Source organism: Bos grunniens, chromosome 23, assembly GCF_055505025.1.
Source record: "Bos grunniens cultivar Pamir isolate PY7600 chromosome 23, Bosgru_T2T1.0, whole genome shotgun sequence".
Lineage (NCBI taxonomy): Eukaryota > Metazoa > Chordata > Mammalia > Artiodactyla > Bovidae > Bos > Bos grunniens.
The window spans coordinates 12,453,812-12,479,395 of NC_141187.1; the positions used below are offsets into that span (position 1 = coordinate 12,453,812).

The 25,584-nt window shown below is 42.1% G+C and overlaps 1 protein-coding gene across 10 annotated transcripts in view; it reads left to right on the top strand.

Annotated features, from left to right (window-relative positions):
• Positions 1 to 71: 71 nt before the first annotated feature.
• The window catches only part of TBC1D22B (TBC1 domain family member 22B), a 74,041-nt gene continuing 48,528 nt past the window's right edge, over positions 72 to 25,584 (top strand). For 6 of the 10 annotated variants that reach the window (XR_015153139.1, XM_086371481.1, XM_086371484.1 and 3 more), the window contains exons 1-2: positions 72 to 273; positions 15,508 to 15,564. Coding sequence is in view for 8 of the 10 variants with exons in the window: in XM_086371481.1 (XP_086227607.1) it covers positions 218 to 273; positions 15,508 to 15,564 (113 nt within the window). In the remaining 2 variants the exon portion in view is untranslated. Of the gene's footprint in view, positions 274 to 421; positions 584 to 4,332; positions 4,387 to 15,507; positions 15,565 to 25,584 lie in introns of those variants that run through there. The other 4 variants (XM_086371487.1, XM_086371482.1, XM_086371480.1 and 1 more) reach the window with 4 other exon arrangements.

The window sequence follows — 25,584 nt, forward strand, 5'->3', positions numbered from 1 at the left end:
CTCCCGATTGGTCCGTCTCCCACAGCCTGCGCAGCCCACCAATGGCAGCGGCGCTGGGTTGGGGGGTGCCCACATCCAAGATGGCGTCCCCGGGAGCTGGGAGCGGGTGACCGGCAGCAGGGAAGCGGCCTGAGCTGGCCCTGCGATTGCGGGGTCCTGGGGGCATTTCTCTGGGTAGCCCCTGGCCCGCCTACAAGGCCTTCCCCGGGCCGGAGCAATGGCGGCCGAGAATAGCAAGCAGTTTTGGAAGAGGAGCGCCAAGCTGCCGGGGAGGTGAGCCCAGGACGCTGAGAGGAAGAGGAGATTGGACCAAACCCTTCTAAATCCTAAACCCTAAATCCCGCGGGCCTGGGGCGCCAGCGATCCAAGAATGCTGGTTTGGAGAACCTGGGCGTAGGGCGGGGGGCGGGGAGCTGGGACTGCCTGGTGGTGGCAGGACGGCTGTCAGGCAAAGGAGTGGGCGGCGAGCTTTGGAGATGGTTGGGTGTGGGAGCAGACCCGGGTCCGGGGGCGTCGGGCCCTTGAGGGGCTTCCCTCAGCCGGGAGGTGGCCGGAGTTCGCGCATAGGGGACAGTGGAGTTGGGTGAGTAATTAGTGTCGGTTCTGGGTTTGGAAGGCTATCCTCAGAGCTGCTTCTCACTTTACGAAGAACTCCTTCTTGAGGGGGCGGGGGTCTTCATCAAGCACAGGTGGTTGTTTGCACGAGGATGGCCCCTTCACTTGCCCCCCCCCCCCGCACCTCGTACGAATATTCCTCCTGGACTCCTAGAAGGGTTCTGGTGGGAGCTTGAGACCGTCTGCGTGGCGGGGGTGGGGACAAGAAAAGTGAGGGAAATTCTTCAACTCGACCTCACTTTAAGATATCTTGAGTTGGTCCTTTCCCATTAGGAATTATTACAGGGTAACAGAATCGAGATGATTTCTTTAGCATCTTCTAAAGATTTGTCATACCCCAGTGGCCTCTTCTCCTCTGCCTGGTAATGTACTTCTTGTGCAAATGCATTAAATTCTTTCATTCTAGAGTTGTTTAGGTGGAGAACAGATTATTTCTAAGATAATCTCCACTCTCGCCCCACCCCTTTTTGGTATACGTTGAGACTCTTAACAATTGTCCATTCATCAGTCTAGTGTTGGTTTATAGTTTCAATTTGTTTGGGGGTAGTGCTGAGAAGTAAAAGGAGGAGTGTATGTTTCAATCTTAAATTTAAGATTTCGGCCAGCCACAGTCTGTTTGACGATGAAATTCATGATTGATTGTACCCCATGTGCTACCCTTCCTAGTTGATTGATAAGGGGAATAATCCTTTAAACCTGTAGCTTTTTTGGTTTGTTTTATCAGTAGCAAGAGAGAAATCAGGGACAGTGGTGGCTATATAGTGGACTTACTTATTGATAGGATCCTGTTAGACAGTCGGGGATCAGTTTTTCTTAATATAGTAAAAAGTAGGTTAAGGGAATTCATAAATAACTTCAGATTGAAATGTTGTGGAATAACAGTGTTAATGCTAAAGACTTATATGTTTTTAGATAGGCACCACTTCCTGCCTACTGATTCCTTTTCCTTCCTGGTCTAGGGAGCTCTCCAATCTCGCTAACTGCTGTTCTCTGGGGTTTTCCATGGTGAGATCATTAAATTTTGACATCAAAAGTTATAATCAGAATCTATAGAAAAACTGTTAAATCAGGAAGCAGTATTTGATATGTGGGATATGGCATAATCTTTTTGTGCCTACCAACTGCTGGTTGTTACTAACAGTTTTTATTTTCTATATTTCCTCTTTTGGAATGTAGAAGCAGTCATATTTTTTGCAGAGCACTATTTTTTTTGTGAGATAGGAAGAGAAATCTTTTTAGTTTCTTTAAGTTTGTGGCTTCCTTTTTCATTTTGAAGAGGAATACAAAAGGATAGAGGAAAGAACATTTGAATTCTGAAAGCTTTGGATTATTATTGGAGTGTTATCTGTGTGATCAAGGACAATTAATCTCTTTAAGCCTCAGTTTCCTTATCTGTGAAAAGAGGATAAAAATACTTTCTTCAAGATTCCAGTGTGGATTGAATTAAACATCTATTTGTAAAGAACCTAAAACAATGTTTATTTATAGTTGCTCAATAAATACTAATTATTAATATTTCTGTTTATTATTAGAGAAAGTATGCATTTAAAAGAATATTTCTCTGATCCTTATTCCAGTAAGAGGTATTTATGTTCATTGTTTATCTTAAGACATTAAAATGTTGCCATGATTCATAATGGTGTTTAGTACCTTGCTTGTTGAAGAGAAATATTGTTCAACTGTGCGCTTTTAGCAAGGAAGCCCTAGGAGCCCTTGGTTATGGGAGAAAATAAAAATTCTTTTAGAGAGAAAGTCCTTTGATGTAAGGAAAATATTAGTACATTTTTCTCAAGAATAGAACTTTTGCATTTGTACTCTTTCGGTCATAGTGAAGAAAAACTTTGTCTGGGTGGAGAAATGACACAGATAACTGTCTAGGTCCATGGCAACTTAGAAGTGAGACTAGCTTCCTCTTTGCAAATTGAAAGGTAAAAATTCAAAACGATAGCAGATGACTTTCAGTTTCTTTGATCATGATCCAGCAACCTTAATTACAGCAAATAATAGGAATTTTATGTAGTAAAATAGCCTCAAGTTCAAAACGAATTAAACATCCTTTTGTAAAATAACAGCTTTATTGAGATAATTCACATATTATAAAAATTCACCCTTTTGAAGTGTATAATTTGGTGGTATTTAGTACATTCATCTAGAGTATAAATGGTTTTGTGCAACCATCAACACTAATTTCAGAGTATTTTCATCACCCCGAAAAGAAGCCTCATATCCATTAGTAGTCACTCCCCCTTCCCCCCCGCCCACCGCTCTCTGGCCCTTGGCAACCACTGATCTTTTTATTTGTATGGATTTATGTATTCTGAACATTTTGTATAAATGGAATAATATAGTAAGAGGCCTTTTGTGACTGGTTTCTTTTAGATGTAGTGTTTTCAAGGCTTATTCTTGTGGCATGTATCAGTATTTCATTCCTTTTACGGCTGAACAATATTCCTTGTATGTATGTACCTCACTTTGTTTATCCATTCATTAGGTGATGGACGTTAGAGTTGTTTCCACTTTTGGGCTCTTATGAATAAAACTGTGAAATCCGTGTGCAGGTTTTTTGTGTGAAAGTATGTTTTCCACTCCTTTGATTATATGCAGAAGTGGAATTGCTTCATATAGTAATTTTATGGAATTAAACGTCTTTATAAGTGCTCTCAGTTATTCATAAGAGCCCCATGTGCTTAATATTTCAAATGGTCCTTGTGTGGATGCCTAGGAAGACAGGAGGCAGTACGTACCATGTGGTTAAAAATACAGGCTCTGGAAACTTGAAACTAGTAGATAAATAAGTTCTGGAGAGATAATGGACAGCATAGTGATTATAGTCAACAACACTGTATTATAATCTTCAAAGTTGCTAGGATACTAGATCTTAATTGTTCTTACCACAAAGAAGAAATGTTAATTATGTGACATGATAGAAGTGTTAGCCAATGCGACAGTAGTAATCATGTTGCAGTAGAGTTGTCCCTCTGTGTCTGGGGGGAATTGGTTCCAGGACCCCCTTGGATACCAAGATCTGCAGATGTTCAAGTCCTTTATATGAGGTGGTGGTACAGTTGGCCCTCCATATCTATGGATTTTGTATCCATCCACAAATTCAACCAACTGTGGACCAAACTTCAGAGAGAGACTGTAAGTGTACTGAACCAACAGAATGTACATCTTAAACTTACAGAAGATTATGTGTCAATGATATCTCCGAAAAGGGAGAAAAAATGAAAAAGAGTGCAAGCTCTGCAACCTGGTTTCAAATCTCAGCTCTGCCACTTTCTGTGTGACCTTGGGCAAGTTACTTAACCTCTTGGTGCCTTAGTTTCCTCCTGTAAAATGAGGACAGAGTGTCTACCTTATAAGGCTGTTAATGAGAATTAAATGAGGTAATGCATGGCTTCCCTGGTGGCTCAGACGGTAAAGCGTCTGCCTGCAATGCGGAAGACCCGGGTTCTATCCCTGGGTTGGGAAGATCCTCTGGAGAAGGAAACAGCAACCCACTCCAGTATTCTTGCCTGGAAAAATCTCATGGATGGAGCCTGGTAGGCTACAGTCCATGGAGTCGCAAAGAGTTGGGCACAACTGAGCAACTTCACTTCACTTCACTTCAATGCATGGAAAGTACATAGAAGGTACTCAATAACATTAGCCATTATGAAAATGCTAGTTGTGATTACAGTAGCTTCTATTTTTATTTGTTTCTTCTCCTTGCTCTAGTTTCAGAAACTCGAATTGAAGAACTCTGATCAGTGGTGTGTCTGGAGCCCCACAGTGAGTCCTGGGTGGAAAAAATACTGCCTGTTGTTGATTAGGCGGACAGTTTACGGGAGCACGAAAGAGCCTAATGCAGGATCACTGCGACTGTCAGGGGTTCATTAGCAATGAGGAGTATGGTTTTGAGCAGTGCTTCTCAAACTTTAATGAATCACCTGGAAGGGCTTGTTAAAACATAGATTGCCAAGCCCCACTTCCGAGTTTCTAATTCCGTCCATTACAATTGTGCTCATCTCACACGCTAGTAAAGTAATGCTCAAAATTCTCCAAGCCAGGCTTCAGTAATATGTGAACCGTGAACTTCCTGATGTTCAAGCTGTTTTAGAAAAGGCAGAGGAACCAGAGATCAAATTGCCAACATCCACTGGATCATGGAAAAAGCAAGAGAGTTCCAGAAAACCATCTATTTCTACTTTATTGACTATGCCAAAGCCTTTGACTGTGTAGATCACAATAAACTGTGGAAAGTTCTGAAAGAGATGGGAATACCAGACCACCTGACCTGCCTCTTGAGAAATCTGTATGCAGGTCAAGAAGCAACAGTTAGAACTGGACATGGAACAACAGACTGGTTCCAAATAGGAAAAGGAGTTCATCAAGGCTGTATATTGTCACCGTGCTTATTTAACTTCTATGCAGAGTACATCATGAGAAACGCTGGACTGGAAGAAGCACAAGCTGGAATCAAGATTGCTGGGAGAAATATCAGTAACCTCAGATATGCAGATGACACCCCCTTATGGCAGAAAGTGAAGAGGAACTAAAAAGCCTCTTGATGAAAGTGAAAGTGGAGAGTGAAAAAGCTGGCTTAAAGCTCAACATTCAGAAAATGAAGATCATTGGCATCTGGTCCCATCACTTCATGGGAAATAGATTGGGAAATAGTGGAAACAGTGTCAGACTTTATTTTTTGGGCTCCAAAATCACTGCAGATGGTGACTGCAGCCATGAAATTAAAAGACGCTTACTCCTTGGAAGAAAAGTTATGACCAACCTAGATAGCATATTCAAAAGCAGAGACATTACTTTGCCAACTAAGGTCTGTCTAGTCAAGGCTGTGGTTTTTCCTGTAGTCATGTATGGATGTGAGAGTTGGACTGTGAAGAAGGCTGAGCGCCGAAGAATTGATGCTTTTGAAGTGTGGTGTTGGAGAAGACTCTTGAGAGTCCCTTGGACTGCAAGGAGATCCAACCAGTCCATTCTGAAGGAGATTAGCCCTGGGATTTCTTTGGAAGGACTGATGCTAAAGCTGAAATTCCAGTACTTTGGCCACCTCATGTGAAGAGTTGACTCATTGGAAAAGACTCTGATGCTGGGAGGGATTGGGGGCAGGAGGAGAAGGGGACGACAGAGGATGAGATGGCTGGTTGGCATCACTGACTCGATAGACGTGAGTCTGAGTGAACTCCGGGAGTTGGTGATGGACAGGGAGGCCTGGCATGCTGCGATTCATGGGGTTGCAAAGAGTCGGACACGACTGAGCGACTGAACTGAACTGAGGTGGAGCACCAGAAGTGAAGTTTCTGAGGAGTTCCTAAAGGGTACCACTCCTGCTAAGCTGGGAGCTGCACTTTGAGAACCACTGAATAGAGAGCCTTAAATTAGATTGAAAGAAATCTGATTTCTGATGCTGGATGCTTTTCCCCAGTGGATACTGAAAATTTTTTTTTGGCCATACTGTGCGGCCTGTGGGATCAGGGATCAAACTTGTGCCCTCTGCAGTGAAAGCACGGAGTCTTAACCACTGGACTGCCAGGGAAGTCCCTGGATACTGAACAATTAATGCATCTCTGTTTTGCTAATAGCATCTCTCACGTAACACATCCAAGCAGAACTCTTGGATTTCCACATTTGCCCACTCCTGCAAATCTACTCTGTCCAGTCTCACGTAAATAGTCCAGCCATTCACCAAGTCCCTCAGACCAAAAATCCTAATGTCTTTCATTCTCTTTCTCTTCCTGCTACATCCAGTTCATTAGCAGGTTCTGTGTTGGCTTGTCAGAAATATATCCTGAACATGAGCAGTTCTCATCACTTCCACTCCCTACTTTCAGGATCAAACTGAGTCCTCTCTTTCCTGGGCCACTGCTGTACCTTCCTCATTGGTCTCCGTGCTGTGAGTGGGGGCTTCCCTTGTGGCTCAGCTGGTAAAGAATCCACCTGCAATGCGGGAGACCTGGGTTCCATCCCTGGGTTGGGCTGTGAGTGGAGTCGGTGCCCCTTACCCCCGTTGTTCAAATCAGCTGTAGTTAAGAGTCTGCTGCAGTTAGTACAGGGACAGGCCATGAGGTCTTCAACTAGTGTAATGACAATAAAGGACAAGTTTGGGAATATCTATAGGACTTGGTAAATCACTGGATTTGGGGAGTAAGGGAGAAAGGTGGGCTGAAGGGATGTCACCCTCAGGTTTCTGGCGTAGGTGGTCAGGTAAGATTGTGGTATCCTATCCTCAGAAAGAGCCACAGTTTAGGACAACATACTAACTACTCCATGCTCAATTTCCTTATCTATGAAATGATATTTGGATTGAAGGAGCTCTGAGGCTTTTACTGGTTCTGAAGTTGAGTGTTAAACTTGGCAACTCCAACTCCTGTCACTGGATGTTTCTCTTCTGCTCTGTCAGGCACAGAGGTATGATTGATAGGTAAGAATAGCTCAGGGGTGGGCGGGGAGCACTGAAGGTAAGTTTTTCTATCTTGTGCTTTGGAAAGTGGTGAATTTCTGGCCCCACCGCACGTCTGAGTGTCACGAAATTATAGAATGTTATAATTCGACCCTGAGAACACTGCTGACTGAGGAAACTGAGGCCAGAGAGGGAAAGTAGCCCTAAATCACACTGCAAATTTCTTGACCCCTGGTCCGCACTCTGCTGCTGCCTCTCCCTTCCCTCAGTCTCTGCTAAGATTGAAATAACCCTCTGCCCAAGCACCTCATCTGGTTCAAGGATGTAGATGCTTCCAGTGAAAGTATGGATGAGACTTGGAATAGGAGAGACAAATGTGAGCCAAAGCCTGGCTAATTCCCCACAATCTCATCCCCAATCTTTCTGGGAATGGCTTCACCCTCTTTTTAAGGAAAAGTGGGCTTCCCAGGTGGTACTGGTGGTAAAGAACCTGCCTGCCAATGCAGGAGACATAACAGATGGGTGCTCAATCCCTGGGTCAGAAGATCCCCTGGAGGAGGGCATGGCAACCGACTCCAGTATTCTTGCCTGGAGAATCCCATGGACAGAGGAGCCTGATGGGCCATGGTCCATAGGGTTCTAAAGAGTCAGATACAACTGAAGTGACTTAGCACACACGCACGTGTGTTATTAAAGTCAAGGAGCTCTTTTAATATTCAGTGACTCTGAGAAGTGTCTGATTCCTTGAATTACTTAGGAGCCCGTAGATTTTTAACTGAAACCTTCTCTGTCATTTGGTTGTTTTTTGTAACTTTAAAGAATCTGATAGACTCAGTGTAATGGTCCCAGCCTGTCTGGGCAGGTACACTACAACCTATTCTTAGCTTGGAAATGCTTTACTGATTAAGTCAGTGACTAGGAGATACTAAATTATCACCGCAGCAGCATGGATCCCCAGTTCTGGAAGACTTCCATCGAGTGAGCGTGTGACCCTGCGTTGATTGCCAGCGTGTTTGGCTTCAAAGTGGATAGCTCTGTTCCCTTGTTTGCTTTAGCTCCTCTGCCAGCGCTGAACAAACACCTGTTGATCTTTTTTCCTATCAAGCTTTTTGCTCTGTTCCAACTACCCAGCTCTGCCAACACGTTCTGCGGTGTTGGTTTATTGAAGGGAACAATGGAGGTTGACCGAGACTTTTGCTTCATGTTTTCCTTTGTTGTGGCACAGCCCGTGGCCTTCTTTTCTCTGTATATGTGGTTTGGTTTCTCTGAGACACAGTGTGACTGCCTCTTCATTTTTAGGTGTAGCTAGACAGGAGTCAGCTTAAACAGAGGCCTGGGTTCTTCATCGTTCCAGGCTTGACTCACTGAGTATTGTTAAGCGCCTGCTGGTGTGTGTCATGCTCTGCCAGGTGGTGAGGGGACTACAGAAAAGGACATGGCTCCACCACTGCTCTGGAGAATCTGAAAGTACTCGGCAGCTCAGCTTCCCCATGGAGAGGATGCTCAGTGTTATTGTCTTTCTGGTTTTTCCACTTAAGCATATGTTACTTTTGTAATCAGAAAAACCGAAAAGCAGAGCTGGGTGAAAACACACTGTTGAGTGAGAAAAGCAAGATGTAGACCGATATGTACAGTGTGCAGTCTTTCATGTAGAAGTTTTAAAACATAAAAAAAGATATGTAAAAGTATAAAAACAGATGGGAAGGATTTTGTATCCACTTCAGGATAGTGGTTATCTCTTGGGGAGGCAGGGGAACGGGGCTGGGGACTGCAACTGGAACTTCAGAAGTCTCTTTAACACTTTATTTTCTTAAAAAAAGAAAAAGAAATGTGACAGGTGTTAATTATTTGTTAAGTCAGAGTGATGGGTTCGTGGGTGTTTGTTGTATCTTTCTCTATACTTTTCTTTGTTTTTGAAAATGTGAGTTAAATGCCTTTTGCTCTTGTGGTAAAGCAAATGTTTTTTAAATGTGTGTTGGAGAAATCAGCCAGCCAGCCATGAAATTAAATAAGATTTAAAGTAGCATTTATGATTTAGCATCAAAGTAAGTTGTGAATATGGTGTGATGCCATTTATATGAAGTTTTTCAAACATGCAGAACAATACTCTATATTGTTTCACGATACATGCATAGGAAATATAAAAACAAAAATGAGGATGAAAAATTCCAGACTTAGTGGTTTCCTGAGAAGGGTTGTGCTGGGGTTTCAACTCCATAATGTCTTATTTCTCACATAGGTGTTGAGCACCTACCTGGGTATACTTTATATTATGCTCTAAATCTAGTTTGTTTTAAAAATAGTTTATTCTTTAAAAGCAGTGTAAACCTCAATTTCTGTGTTTTAGGGAATCAGCAAAGGCATGGGTTAGTGGATGCTGGGGACAGGCTCAGAGAAAGTCTCATGGGGCACAGGGTGTAGAGTTTGAAGGAATGTTTCAGGATGGATAAGATTTTTTAAATGAGATGGGGAGAAGAGCCCAGCTTAGCGTTTGAGGTTAGGGTGTGTGGAGACCAGCCTGCTCTAGAGTTGAGTTTGGGTCTAGTGGAAGTGTATTGCACAGGTCGATAGGTGAATTATACATGCCCGGAAATTGAGCACCTCAATCACCAGGCTCTTTCAGTTTGTCTTCATTTAGTCATCTGGGCTTCTCTTCCTTTTCTAACTTCTTGCCTCTCCTACTCACATGCTAGTAAGGTAATGCTCAAAATTCTCCAAGCCAGGCTTCAGCAATACGTGAACCATGAACTTCCTGATGTTCAAGCTGGTTTTAGAAAAGGCAGAGGAACCAGAGATCAAATTGCCAACATCCGCTGGATCATGGAAAAAGCAAGAGAGTTCCAGAAAAGCATCTATTTCTGCTTTATTGACTATGCCAAAGCCTTTGACTGTGTGGATCACAATAAACTGTGGGAAATTCTGAAAGAGATGGGAATACCAGACCACCTGACCTGCCTCTTGAGAAATCTGTATGCAGGTCAGGAAGCAAGAGTTAGAACTGGACATGGAACAACAGACTGGTTCCAAATAGGAAAAGGAGTTCATCAAGGCTGTATATTGTCACCCTGCTTATTTAACTTATATGCAGAGAACATCATGAGAAACGCTGGACTGGAAGAAGCACAAGCTGGAATCAAGATTGCTGGGAGAAATATCAGTAACCTCAGATATGCAGATGACACCACCCTTATGGCAGAAAGTGAAGAGGAACTAAAAAGCCTCTTGATGAAAGTGAAAGTGGAGAGTGAAAAAGTTGGCTTAAAGCTCAACATTCAGAAAACTAAGATCATAGCATCTGGTCCCATCACTTCATGGGAAATAGATTGGGAAACAGTGGAAACAGTGTCAGACTTTATTTTTTGGGCTCCAAAATCACTGCAGATGGTGACTGCAGCCATGAAATTAAAAGACGCTTACTCCTTGGAAGGAAAGTTATGACCAACCTAGATAGCATATTCAAAAGCAGAGACAACAAAGGTCCGTCTAGTCAAGGCTATGGTTTTTCCTGTGGTCATGTATGGATGTGAGAGTTGGACTGTGAAGGAGGCTGAGTGCCGAAGAATTGATGCTTTTGAACTGTGGTGTTGGAGAAGACTCGAGAGTCCCTTGGACTGCAAGGAGATCCAACCAGTCCATTCTGAGGGAGATCAGCCCTGGGATGTCTTTGGAAGGACTGATGCTAAAGCTGAAACTCCAGTACTTTGGCCACCTCATGGGAAGAGTTGATTCATTGGAAAAGACTCTGATGCTGGGAGGGATTGGGGGCAGGAGGAGAAGGGGACGACAGAGGATGAGATGGCTGGATGGCATCACCGACTCGATGGACGTGAGTCTGAGTGAACTCCGGGAGTTGGTGATGGATAGGGAGGCCTGGCGTGCTGTGATTCATGGGGTTGCAAGGAGTCGGACACGACTGAGCGACTGAACTGAACTGAAGTGAAACTGATAAATTATCCAGGTGTTTCAGATACAGACACATTATGGTTTAGTTCAGGAATATGTTAATTAAAAATGTTAACAGATACATTATGGTTTTAGTTCAGAAATAAGTCAGTTTAGGCTCTGATACCTTTGCTGATAAAGTCCATCATTTATCTTGACCTTTCTGGCTATGCCAGCACTTGGGGCTGACGTCTTTAAAAAATAGTCTACAGTGATGTTAAGGTCCTTTTCCTAGGTGATTATTAATGGCCTTTAGCTCCTAAACCTGCACCATTAGGATTGCTTTTTTTCTTGCTGTATTACTGGCAGGTGGTAATACTCTTTTATGGAGAGAATCTAAGGATTCTTTCTTATTCTGCTACTCAGTCACCCAGCCCAATTTTCCCATTAATATTTTCCGTCAGAGTTTATTCTCTGATCTTTATATTTTGCTAACATAGAAGCTTATTTACTTAGAGAGTTCAAGTGTACTCATCTTAAGAGTATTTGCAAATGCTGAAATACAAATGGCCCTTTGGGTTTTCTAGTTTGTGCTTTTTGTTTTGTCTAAGTTTTCTCTCTCTAAGCCAGACTTTCCTGTATTCTTTAATCCTTCTTTTCTCTCTTCCTTTCCTTTGCCTGGGAAACTGTAAACACATTCAGGTAGCATTGTTTGTATTTCTGTGGTAGTACATGTGATGGCTTGTTTACAAATTACTTAATAACCTTCCATAGATGTTCAGAAATCTTACTACTAAAAGGGTCAGGGCCCTACTCATAGCTAAAGGTTGATACACAAATATTCTCTTTGGAATCTTAGTAGAAATCAATGTGAAAATGATCAGATTGACTACATTTTTATTTAAAAGCAACTTTAGGATCACATCTTTATGTCAAAGTACTTTATGTCAAAGGTACTTGGTAAACCTACTTGTTCTGTTTTCTAAATGTTAGTAAGAAATAAATTACAAAAATCGGGGGGAGGAAGAAAACCAACATTTCTTAAGCACTGAGTGTGTGCCGGGCAGCATTTACCTCACCACCTGCTATTATTGCTTAACTACCTGTAGGAATTGTGCTGAAGGACCTTTTACACATTATCCCATTTAAACTTCCCAGTGCTCTTAAGATTGCTTAATTTATTTCTTAGAAAGGTGATCGTGTATACAGTACTAATTGAGAAAGGTGTAAGAAGGTTTGCACTGAAAACTTAGTCTCTGCCACAGGGCCCTCCAATCATCAGTCCCACTTCCATACCACTGCTTCTTAGTCTTATGTGTTCTTTCAGAAATGGACTGTAAATACATAAATGCAATCATATGTCAGTACGTGGATATACTTTATTTTAAAGATTTTTACATAAAATGGAATTATTACTGTGCATATAATTCTGCATCTTTTTTTCAGTGTGTGTTTCATGTCAGTGGATATAGAATTACCTCATTCTTTTTAACAGATGTACTGTAGTTGATTTTACCAGTCCCATTGATAATAATCCCTTTTCTTTTAATAGGTAAGTTCGACCCATATGTATTTATTGGAGTGACTGATATATTTAGTTTGAGTTCTATTTTTAATATTTTCTTTTAAAAAACTTTCACTATCAGGACTGTACTTGCTTTGGGAGGTGGGTATATCCTGGTGTAGGTTCTGATGATTTGAAAGAGTTATCTTTTTATTCTAGTGATTGTGTATAACTTTATACCATGTTTCTTCAGATAGTATCTGTTGACTCCCTACCATGAGTAATGATGAAATTAGTACTATTTCCTGCCTCCTTTCCATCTGCTTTTAGTTGATTATAGTTATTTTTCTTAGTTTTATTTTATATCTTTAAACATACCTGTATATTAGGGCATCAAAGAATGAGATGGCTGAATGGCATCACCAATGCAGTGGACATGAACTTGGGCAAACTTCAGGAGATGATGAGGGACAGGGAGGCCTGGCATGCTGCAGTCCCTGGGGTCACAGAGTCAAACATGACTGGGAGACTCAACAACAACAACAACATACCTATATATTACTTGAACTACCAGTTATAAGTGTCTTTTTGAACCTTGTCAGTAAAAGATGAGGAAATCAGTCTACTTATTTGAGTCCACTTCTCCTCCATCCCACTTTAACATTTGCCAGTTACATTATTTTTGCATTCTCTTCTGCAACCAGAAAGCCTCAAATTTAGGGCTCAATCTTTACAAAGTTTTAAAAATTTACATACGTATTTACTTTTGTCCGCACCGGGTCTTGGTTCTACATGGGGCGCTACTCTTTAGCTGTGGTGCAGGGGCTTCCTTTGTTGCAAAGTCCAGGTTCTAGGTGGGCGGGCGGGCTCAGTCGTTGCGATTCCCCAGCTCTGGAGCTTGGGCTCAGTGGTTGTGGCACACGGGCTTAGTTGCGCTGGGGCATGGGGAAGCATGCGGAGTCTTTTCAGAACAGGGATCGAACCCGTGTCCCCTACATTGGCAGGTGGATTCTTGTCCACCACCAGCCTTTTGCCATAGTGTCTCCATTTATTATATTATCAGTTGAAGTTTTTCCTCTAGTAGTTTCTTCAGGAAGGAGTAAAGGAAACCAGGTTCCCTGAGTTCTTACATGCTGAAGCATGCTTTTCTGTTGCCTTTGTACTTAAACCACAGTTTGGCTTAGTATACAGTTATTTCAGGTCACTCTTTTTTTTCGTTTTTTTTTAAACTGAACTACTGTAGAAAAGTACATAAAACAAGTGTGTGGTATGGTAACTTGATAAACTTGATAAATAATCAGAAAGTGAACGCCCCGGAAGCCCCCGTGTCTGTCGTTGATCACACCTCCTTCCTTCTCCCCAAGAGATAACCACATCCTTTCATGCTAATCACTCTGTGCTTCCTTTATTGTGTTACTATATGGATGATCTCCAAGTGATAGAAATCGTTTTGCCAGTTTGTGATGTATGTGTAAATAGAATCATACACTATTTACTGTTTTATCCTTTGCTTGTTTTTTTTGTTCAACATGACATTTGTAAGATCCATTCACATTACTTGCAACCTTACTCCATTTATTTACATTGCTGTAAAGTGTTTTATTATATGAACACATGAAAGTTTATTTCTCTATTGATAGACAGTAGGGTTATTTCTAGTTTGGAGCTAAAAGAATCCATAATGCTATCAGTTCAGTTCAGTCACTCAGTCGTGTCCAACTCTGCGACCCCATAAACTGCAGCGCATCAGGACTCCCTGTCCATCACCAACTCTCCGAGTTTACTCAGACTCATGCCCATTGAGTTGGTGATGCCATCCAACCATCTCATCCTCTGTCATCCCCTTCTCTTTCCACCTTCAATCTTTCCCAGCATCAGGGTCTTTTCAAATGAGGCAGGTCTTCACATCAGGTGGCCAATGTATTGGATTCAGCTTCAACATCAAAGTTTCAGCTTCAACATCATTCCCTCCAATGAACACCCAGGACTGATTTCCTTTAGGATGGACTGGTTGGATCTCCTTGCAGTCCAAGGGACTCTCAAGAGTCTTCTCCAACACCACAGTTCAAAAGCATCAATTCTTCAGCGCTCAGCTTTCTTTATAGTCCAACTCTCACATCCATACATGACTACTGGAAAAACCATAGCCTTGACTAGACTGATCTTTGTTGGCAAAGTAATGTCTCTGCTTTTGAATATGCTGTCTAGGTTTGTCATAGCTTTTCTTCCAAGGAGCAAGCGTCTTTTAATTTTATGGCTGCAGTCACCATCTGCAGTGATTTGGAGCCTTAAAAAATAAAGTCTCTAACTGTTTCCATGGTTTCCCTATCTATTTCCCATGAAGTGATGGAACTGGATGCCATGATCTTATTTTTCTGAATGTTGGGTTTTAAGCCAGTGTTTTCACTCTCCTCTTTCACTTTCATCAAGAGGCTCTTTAGTTCTTCACTTTCTGCCATAAGGGTGGTGTCATCTGCATATATCTGAGATTATGAACACTTTTATATGTTTCCTGATACACATATCTTTGTTTTTCTAAAGACATATATATATATGTATATGTATATGTATGTATCTTTAGTCTTAGAGTATGCATATTTTGTTCTTCCTCAATATAGCCAAACTTTTTCAAAGTGGTTGTATCAGTTTATACCCTTGCCAGCAGTTGTGAGAACCCCTTGGGTCACTCCTCCCTTGATCTGTGGGGCTGCTTCACTGTCGTGTAGTCCAAGTGGTCCTCTGGGGTAGGCGATATTCCAGTTTTACAGATAAGAAAGCATGTTCAGAGTGGTCAGGCCATTTAGTGAAAGTTTATAGTGGATGCCACAACCTGCATTTGAACTGTATTCTGTCCAACTGTAAGCCTTCCCATGCTGCCTGTCCGGATAGAACTTCCTGATAATTGCGTAGGGTGCTGAAACCTCACCAGGGAAGATGATGAACTTTTTTTTTTTAAAGAGTAGGTTGCTGTCCTTTGGCTTGGGCATAGTTGTTCTTGGAGGTCACCTGTTTCTCTCAGTCCCTTCCAACGTTGCGATGCAGGTGGTACTCACCCAATATATCTACCTTCCTGACAACTCGCGTCTTCCTTTTTTTTTCTCGCTTTTAGCATCCAGCCTGTGTATGGAGCACAGCACCCTCCTCTGGACCCTCGGCTCACCAAAAAGTAAGTCAAGATATTTTTCCTCTCATGCATGTACTTCTTCTTAAACCCGTGGAACCCTTCCCTACTTTGTAGAAGTGACAGTTTCTGCTTTGACCTTTTCTAGCTTCTCCCCTGTTCTGTTTTGGATCAGAAGATGAACAGTCTTCTTACTTCTAAGCAGTCTGTTACTACGTGTAAAATTAAGTTACATCAGAGATCTTTTTCTTACGTTGGAAGGTGGTTTATATAGGGTTTGTCTCTGTTCTATGAGAAGGTCTTTATTTGGTAAATATTGTCCTAAAATTGGCTGATTGATGATCTTCTGGCTTCTGGAGACCATGCTTCTAAAGATATAAATAGATAGATAAATAGACCTCCCCTCTTCCTTACTTACTTTCTGAGAACCGGGGCAAATAGAACTTAACTATGGAGCTGGCATTCTTCAGGTCCTTTTTCTCTTTGACACACTCAAGGAAACCCAGCCAGACGGTGGAGTTAAAAGATCCCTGGAGGCTATTTCTTCTAGTAAAATTCTAATTATTTTCAAACACAGAAGAGCCCTAGTTAAATCCCAGATGTGTGGGTGTGTATTCATACCCCCAATTATCACTTTATCCCACCTTTCTCTCATAGGCCATCGTTCAGTCACAATAAGTTTAAACGATGGGTCATCTTCTCACGTGTTCTAAGAACTTTGGCCTCTTTTTGCAGGTTTAATCTTAGAGGCTTACCTCTAGGAAAGCTGTTGTTCATAGTGAAAGCTGAATGATTTAAGAGGTACAAGAGACCTAGATTTCATCCTTCTGGGGCCTGTGTCATAATAGCCACCCTGTCTTCCTTCATAGTCAGTGGGGAAGTAAAGAGAATATACATTAAAGTATTTTGAATACCTAGAAGAATACCTTACAAATATGCATTATCAATATTTTAATATTCTTTTAATAACTTAACTGAATGTGTGGTGAACTTTTCTCTAATTCCACCAACCCATTCTTTTTTCAATTTGGCCGATATGTAGAAGGTATAGTCTTCTGAAATACTGTGAAGCATGACTGCTGTTCATTTCTGTAAAATGCAATTTTGCTTTGTCTTTTTAATCAGAAATTGCCAGTGTAAGCTCTCTGAGGGCTGGGACTTTGTTTGGTTCACCAGTGTGCCTTAACACCTGCTTTTGTTCACCAATGTGCCTTAACACCCAGACAAGCAGAAAAGAAAATTCAGTAAATGTTACTATAAAATGTTTATTGCCCTTATTTTAGGTCCTAAGTTACTAAGTAAATATTTTTGGAAAGAAGGAATGAAATCCCTCCATTTACTTAGTAGATTTTTCTTCAATGTTTCTTAGTATGTATCTTGTATTAGATCTTCTCATGGGGATACATGTTTTCTGTGCTATTTGCGTAATATTTCCATTAAGTATGATGGGTTCTATTTCCCAGTTTTACTCACAGTGGACTGTCTGGTTTGTTGGCCAGTGGGGCAGGCATTGTTAATTACCTACACAGCTGCCTTCCTGGCCCCTGCTTCTTCCTTGCTCAAGACCATAGATTCATTCAGCTCTTGAACAGGCAACAGTGTACTTAGAGTAGGCATCTGGGTTAGTTTAAGCCTTTTATAATAATTCCTTGGTAATACCAGTGACTAATCTGTGATGGGCTCATCTCATTGGTTCTGGCCAGTGAGCTGTAAAAGAAAAGTCTAAAGGAGGGTTTTTAGCAGGATTTTCTTTTCCAATCAGTAAGAGATGATTTTGTGAAGAAAGCCACTTTCTGCCTCCACTCACATTTCCTACTTTTGCATGTGTTAATGTGAAAATAAGGTGCCAAAAACTGTTAACAGTTAACTTGTAACCTGAGGGAAAGACAAGAGAATTGCAGAGACACCAGCTCAGTACCCTGGCGTCACAGTCTTTACAATTTTTTTTTTTTTTTTTAATTTTTAAAAGAAAATCCATCCTGAACCCTCCTCCCTCCTCCCTCCCCATACCATCCCTCTGGGTCGTCCCAGTGCACCAGTCCCAAGCATCCAGCATTGTGCATTGTCTTTACAATTTAAGTGTCTTTACAATTTAAGTGTCAGAGTTGAGTATTCTGTTCCTTTTAGCCAATTCTGTTCACAGCCAGGATTTGTCCGTGTTTGTAGGGCAGTGGGATGTACTATCCTGTTTTATGTTTGGTTCAGAGTCACCATACCTTGCCTGCACCTGTCATCAGCTGAGTTTTCCTTGAATCTGTATTTAGGATGGGTCTTAAAATATCACCATATCCCAAACTGCAAAGGCAAACTTTATACACTCTTGTTTTGCACCTGCTAACAATATAAAACCATGAGTGTTTCCACGGGTCATTCAGCAGAATTGCATTCATGCGACCAGTAGAAGTAGTTATTTAGCTCTGTGATTTGGGAGGAATATAATTGTCACCGAATACACTGCGTCCCCTTTTTTGTGTGCGCACACGGTGGTTTGGTGTTAGCACTCTGCAGTAAGGGACAACATGTAGGTCTGCACTGGACCATTTTACAATTCCAGATTGTTACTATAAAACATTTATTGCCCTTATTTTAGTACCTTTGTTGGGACATTTTTATTACTTTCTCTGATACATGATTATCGTTCCACTTTAGGCCATTAATTACTGAGTGGTTAATCCTCATCACAGCAGAAGCCTTTACGTTATATCTTCAATCATCTAAACTGCACAAGCACAACCAGTTATTCCCCGTCTGTGTATATTGACTTCCATTTGCCAAATTATTGCCATTAGTGATAATACTGCCTGCAATAATTTTTATTGCTCAGATAAAACTAGTCTTAGCGCAGAGTGGCCCCATTGGCCACCTGGTGGTATGACAGGCTTCTAAATTTATTGTTTTCTGAATTGATATCCTAGTTCTGAGTTAGAATCCTAGTTCAAGCGAAGCCCCTCTAGTTATTGATATGACTGGGTTTACCGAATTCCCCACTTGCTTACATCCCTTCAGTTCAGTTCAGTCGCTCAGTCGTGTCCGACTCTTTGCGACCCCATGAATCGCAGCACGCCAAGCCTCCCTGTCCATCACCAACTCCCGGAGTTCACCCAGACTCACATCCATCGAGTCAGTGATGCCATCCAGCCATCTCCTCCTCTGTCGTCCCCTTCTCCTCCTGCCCCCAATCCCTCCCAGCATCAGAATCTTTTCCTATGAGTCAACTCTTCGCATGAGGTGGCCAAAGTACTGGAGTTTCAGCTTTAGTATCATTCCCTCCAAAGAACACCCAGGGCTGATCTCCTTCAGAATGGACCGGTTGGACCTCCTTGCAGTCCAAGGAACTCTCAAGAGTCTTCTCCAACACCACACTTCAAAAGCATCAATTCTTCGGTGCTCAGCCTTCACAGTCCAATTCTCATATTCATACATCACCACAGGAAAAACCATAGCCTTAACTAGACGGACCTTTGTTGGCAAAGTAATGTCTCTGCTTTTGAATATGCTATCTAGGTTGGTCATAACTTTGCTTCCAAGGAGTAATCATCTTTTAATTTCATGGCTGCAGTCACCATCTGCAGTGATTTTGGAGCCCAAAAACAAAGTCTGACACTGTTTCCACTGTTTCCCCATCTATTTGCCATGAAGTGATGGGACCAGATACCATGATCTTCGTTTTCTGAATGTTGAGCTTTAAGCCAACTTTTTCACTCTCCACTTTCATTTTCATCAAGAGGCTTTTGAGTTCCTCTTCACTTTCTGCCATAAGGGTGGTGTCATCTGCATATCTGAGGTTATTGATATTTCTCCTGGCAATCTTGATTCCAGCTTGTGTTTCTTCCAGTCCAGTGTTTCTCATGATGTACTCTGTATATAAGTTAAATAAGCAGGGTGACAATATACAACCTTGACGTACTCCCTTTCCTATTTGGAACCAGTCTGTTGTTCCATGTCCAGTTCTAACTGTTGCTTCCTGACCTGCATACAGATTTCTCAAGAGGCAGGTCAGGTGGTCTGGTATTCCCATCTCTTGAAGAATTTTCCACAGTTTATTGTGATCCACACAGTCAAAGGCTTTGGCATAGTCAATAAAGCAGAAATAGATGCTTTTCTGGAACTCTCTTGCTTTTTCCATGATCCAGCGGATGTTGGCAATTTGATCTCTGGTTCCTCTGCCTTTTCTAAAACCAGCTTGAACATCAGGAAGTTCATGGTTCACGTATTGCTGAAGCCTGGCTTGGAGAATTTTGAGCATTACTTTACTAGCGTGTGAGATGAGTGCAGTTGTGTGGTAGTTTGAGCATTCTTTGGCATTGCCTTTCTTTGGGATTGGAATGAAAACTGCCCTTTTCCAGTCTTGTGGCCACTGCTGAGTTTTCCAAATTTGCTGGCATATTGAGTGCAGCACTTTCACAGCATCATCCTTCAGGATTTGAAACAGCTCAACTGGAATTCCATCACCTCCACTAGCTTTGTTTGTAGTGATGCTTTCTAAGGCCCACTTGACTTCACATTCCAGGATGTTTGGCTCTAGGTCAGTGATCACACCATCGTGATTATCTGGGTCGTGAAGATCTTTTTTGTACAGTTCTTCTGTGTATTCTTGCCATCTCTTCTTAATATCTTCTGCTTCTGTTAGGTCCATACCATTTCTGTCCTTTATCGAGCCCATCTTTGCATAAAATGTTCCCTTGGTATCTCTAATTTTCTTGAAGAGATCTCTAGTCTTTCCCACTCTGTTGTTTTCCTCTATTTCTTTGCATTGATCTCTGAAGAAGGCTTTCTTATCTCTTCTTGCTGTTCTTTGGAACTCTGCATTCAGATGCTTAGATCTTTCCTTTTCTCCTTTGCTTTTCGCTTCTCTTCTTTTCACAGCTATTTGTAAGGCCTCCCCAGACAGCCATTTTGCTTTTTTGCATTTCTTTTCCACCGGGATGGTCTTGATCCCTGTCTCCTGTACAGTGTCACGAACCTCAGTCCATAGTTCATCAGGCACTCTATCTATCAGATCTAGGCCCTTAAATCTATTTCTCACTTCCACTGTATAATCATCAGGGATTTGATTTAGGTCATACCTGAATGATCTAGTGGTTTTCCCTACTTTTTTCAATTTCAGTCTGAATTTGGCAATAAGGAGTTCATGATCTGAGCCACAGTCAGCTCCTGGTCTTGTTTTTGCTGACTGTATAGAGCTTCTCCATCTTTGGGTGCAAAGAATATAATCAATCTGATTTCAGCAGTGTCAAATAAATTTTTGTCATATTTCTACTAAGTAAACAGCCATATCAGTAAAAACAGTATAGTGTTAATGCAATCACAGAGTGAGTGATCTTTTGTTTCTTAACCCCTATAACCTGTAGCCACTCTTCTCCAAAATATCCTGTGGTTTGTGTTACCATTTAACAAGCTGCTGCTGCTGCTGCTGCTGCTGCTGCTGCTAAGTCACTTCAGTTGTGCCCGACTCTGTGCGACCCCATAGATGGCAGCTCACCAGGCCCCGCAGTCCCTGGGGTTCTCTAGGCAAGAACACTGGAGTGGGTTGCCATTTCCTTCTGCAATGCATGAAAGTGAAAAGTGAAAGTGAAGTCGCTCAGTCGTGTCCGACTCTAGCGACCCCATGGACTGCAGCCTACCAGGCTCCTCCATCCATGGGATTTTCTAGGCAAAGTACTGGAGTGGGGTGCCATTGCCTTCTCTGATTTAACAAGCTATTAATCATCAAACAACGGAGTTTCTCTTCGTGAGTCAGTCATTATGTATTTGTGAGTTTTGAGTGTCACTTGCACTTCTTGAATCACTTTTTATGCATCACTTACTAACTGCATGATCTTGGGCAAATTACTCAACTTTTCTGACCCTTAGATTCCTCATTTATGAAGTAGAAATAATAAGGCTCCCCTCACAAAGTTGCTGTGAGGATTAAATGAGGTATCTGTGAAAGTGCTTTTTAAGCTATAATGTGGCATACAGCTGTAAAGAGGTGTTTGTATGAGGCCAGTTTGGTTGTAACTTTGGTGTAGTTCTGTTTAAATAATTTTGGTTAAACTTGAAGCCACACTGTGGCATTATTGTGCCTTGGGTTAGTTATAGGTTAAGTTGGGACCATGTTAAAATGAGGCAGCCTATATGCCAGAGGCATCCCCAGCTAGAATCACCTGGATTCACTTTTTACTGTGACTCCTGGGGTCAAAAGGGAAGAGAGACATTTCTCCTCCAAGAGCCACATCCCCAGATGTGGCTTCTTCCCATTCTGGCTACCAACACACACAGCCTGTTTGATGTAGAGGAGAGTCTCCCTACAGAGTTGGGGCTGCTAGCCATGGGCACGTGGAGATTATAGCTGTGGTGCAATGTGCTCAGTTTGCTTGGTAACTCCTCTTCCCAGGCTGCAGATCCTAGTCGGCCTCATCTTGATTCATCTTTTTAACCCGGTCTTCCAGGCAGGTTGGTTAGAAAGTACAGGTAGACCTGGATTTGGGCCCAGACTTCCCTGCCTGCTCATGTCATAGGAAGCCTCAGTTTCCTCATCTGTCTATAGGAATAATAATAATAGTACCTCCATAGGGTAATGAATGAGCATTAGTAAGAAAAATGGGTATGTATAAACAGTAGTACAGAGCCTGGCACCTGGTGAACAGCCAACAAATGTTAACTACCATGTATATAAGGGCTTCCCTGGTGGCTCAGTGGTAAAGAATCTGCCTGCCACACGGGTTCGATCCCTGGGTCAGGAAGATCCCCTGGAGAAGGAAATGGCAGCCGACTCCAGTATGCTTGCCTGGGAAATCCCACAGACAGAGGAGCCTGGCAGGTACTGTCCACGGGGTCACAAAAAAGAGTTGGATACAACTTAGAGGCTAAACGACAACAGCGGAACCATGTATGTGTGAATTTACATGATTCCCTGCGGAGAACAATGTTAATAAACGTAGGAAAGCGTCGAAGCCTTGAAACCTTGCCATCGTTGTTGCAGGGTTGTACTCTTTCTGCTCCTCTGAGAGGTATCTCTTCACTGGCACGCTCCTCTTTTTTTGTTTGTTTTTGGCTGTGCCACGTGACTGGCAGGATCTTACTTCCCCAACTGGGAGTGAACCCGAGCCCCTGTAGTGGAAGCACAGCGTCCTAACCCCCGGACCACCAAGGAATTCCCTCCTCTTTCATTCTTGAGAGCGGTTCTTACAACCTTATTGTGTCCTCAGACTCCTTCCCCTATAGGTGATGCCAACCCCTTCCTCCGTGAAGGTCTCTTTCCTAAGGACAGAGCTGACTTCTTTAACTGGCTGATGACTTTGAGTTTGGGCTTTTGTGAGGTAGGTATCTCTAATTTCTAGCAGACTGTAAATGGACAGCTTGGACTCTCTCGTGTCTTCTCACCACAGGGAAAGGCAGCCTTTCCTCCCTTTTCTCCTCTCCATTGTGTTGGAGTATTTCTTTCCAATGTCTATTTGCAAAGTGTTCATCTGAATAATTCCAATTCTTATTCTAGTTTACTTATTTTGAACCTTCATCTGCTTCAAAAATATAATGAAATACTTTAAATGCATAAAAAGGTTAATGGAAAAAGATAACAAACACTCATGTACCCACCACTCAGCTAATTTACCTTCTTGTATAGAAAGCTCAGCGTCTGTCAGAACCCAGTGCTCAGCGTGACCCATCTCTTGGTGCCATGTTTTAATCCATTCCAGCGTCTCCCTATTGCTTTACCCAGTGTTAGACTAACCGTATCCAGTCAGTTCTTTGACTTGAATCAAAATTCAGCTTGATTTTGAGCCTCTTGATTCATGGTTATTTAAAGGATTCTTTTTGGCCCATGCAGAGCGGCTTTTGGGATCTTAGTTCCCTAACAGAGATTAGACGTGGGCCCACAGCAGTGAACGTGCCAAGTCCTAACCACTGGACCGCCAGGGAATTCCCTAAAGAATTCTTTTTTTTTTTTTTAGATTTTATTCATTTATTAACACCAAAAGCATTTTGTATTGGGGTATAGCTAGTTAACAATGCTGTGTTAGTTTCAGGTGAACAATGCAGGGACTCAGCCATACATCCCTAAAGAATCCTTAAGACTTCAAGAGGGTATTTAGGAAACACCAACCAGGAGAAAAACAAATAATAACCTCGCCCTCCCAAGCACTTCATATCACTGTTGAATTTGTCATGCGCAGTCTTGAGGTTTGCGTGGTCTCCAAGGAGGAAGACAACAGCCTCCTGTGCTTTTTTCCATTCTTTTTTGATGGCAGCTCTTTCTGACACATCTGCCTGTTTGGTCTTGACAGCGGACGCTCTGAGGTGAGTACTGCAGGCTGTGGATCTGGGTTCCCTTTCACAGAGAAGCCGTCATAGTGACGAGTCCGGAACGTACAGCCTCAGAGGGTCTATAGAGGAGTAATTTGCCTCTCGGTGGATTTCTGATGAGCAGATTTTTGTGCTGCATTGCCGCAGTTTTATTTTTTTTTTCAGTAGGTTTAGAAGTACTCTTTCTTTGGGGATTGATGAGAGCCAACAAAACAACCTTTTCCAGTGATTAATAAAAATAATATGCTCATTGTAGAAAACATGAATAATTCAGAGAAGTATAAAAATTAAGTGTCAACTATCATTCCAGAGCCCAGAGATAAGCAGTGTTAACATTTTTGATGTGTTTTCTTCCTGGTCTTTTCTGTGCACATACTTTTTAAGAAATATAGAGATCATAAAAAATACATAATTTTCGTTCAATTTTCACTTTATTGAGATCACTTTCTAGTGTTATTAAATAGCCTTCACGATGTGATTTTCGGTGGCATCTGGTGGCTGAACTGTAGGATATTTCATCATTTGTAATTTCTAGATGTTTATGTTTGCAGTTTTTAACCAAAATGCATAATACCATTATAGACTGTTTCAGATCACCTTTGTTTGACTCTGATTCTTTTTTTTTCAAACTTTAAACTTTTTATTTTGATTTGGAGTACAGCTGATTAACAGTGTTGTGATAGTTTCAGGTGAACAGCAGAGGGACTCAGCCATCACATACACCTATCCATTCTCCCGCAAACCCCAGCTCCCATCCAGGCTGACGCATAACTCTGAGCAGAGTTCCATATGCTACACAATAGGTCCTTGTCTGATTATTTTCTTATGGTCAGAGGTTATGAGTCATTTTAAGGCTGATGGGGTGTGTATCGCTAGGTTGTTTTCTGAAAGGTGGTGCGACATACACCCCCACCTGTGCTATTAGAGAGCTGGTCTCACTGTACCTGGGTCAGCACCGAGAGGATACGTCCTTGAATCTTTGCTAATTTAGTGGGTGGAAAATGGTTTCTCGTTTCCATCACGTTTGAGCTGTTACATCGTGTAATCTCATGTTATCTCTTGCATCTTGTGTGATGCGTTTTCCTTTACTCTGTGAGGCTAGTGTTTGAAAATATGCCTGTCATATCTTACTCCTTTTTTGGTGTTAATAATAGGGTCATTCCGATGAGCTGTGTGAGTTACCAGTCTTTCTTTATCAATGCTAACAATAGTTATCTTTCAGAATGACTGTTGGACATATCTTGGGAGGTGTCATAGGTATTAGACCAGCCCCTAAAGGGAAGAATATCTCTTGGAAATGGGGGACTTCAGCTCTTCTGGCAGAGCCTGGTTTTTAGACTAGAGTTGCCCTGCCTTGCCAAGGGAAATAGTGAGGCATTTTAATGATGTCGCATTCCAGTCCTCAGGTGTAAATTTACTTGAGGCTGTATTCTTTGATTCCCTACTTGGGGTATGAAGGATGTTAGATAAGACTCAGTTATAGAAACATCCCAACCACACAGTCCCCTGGAACCAGAATAAGGGCCACCAGACCGTAAGAAGTTCACAGAAAGAAGAAAACTTCAGGGGGACTTCCCTGGCGGTTCAGTGGTTAAGACTCCATGCTTCCACTGCAGGGGGCGTGGGTTCAGTTCCTGGTTGGGAAACTAAGATCCTGCATGCCTCATGGCACAGCCGAAAAAAGAGGAAACATTCAGGAAAGTTAGAATGGTCTACCTGGCTCTCAACAAGTTAATTGAGTATTTCCCAAACTCAAGTCATGTACCGTCTTCATGACTT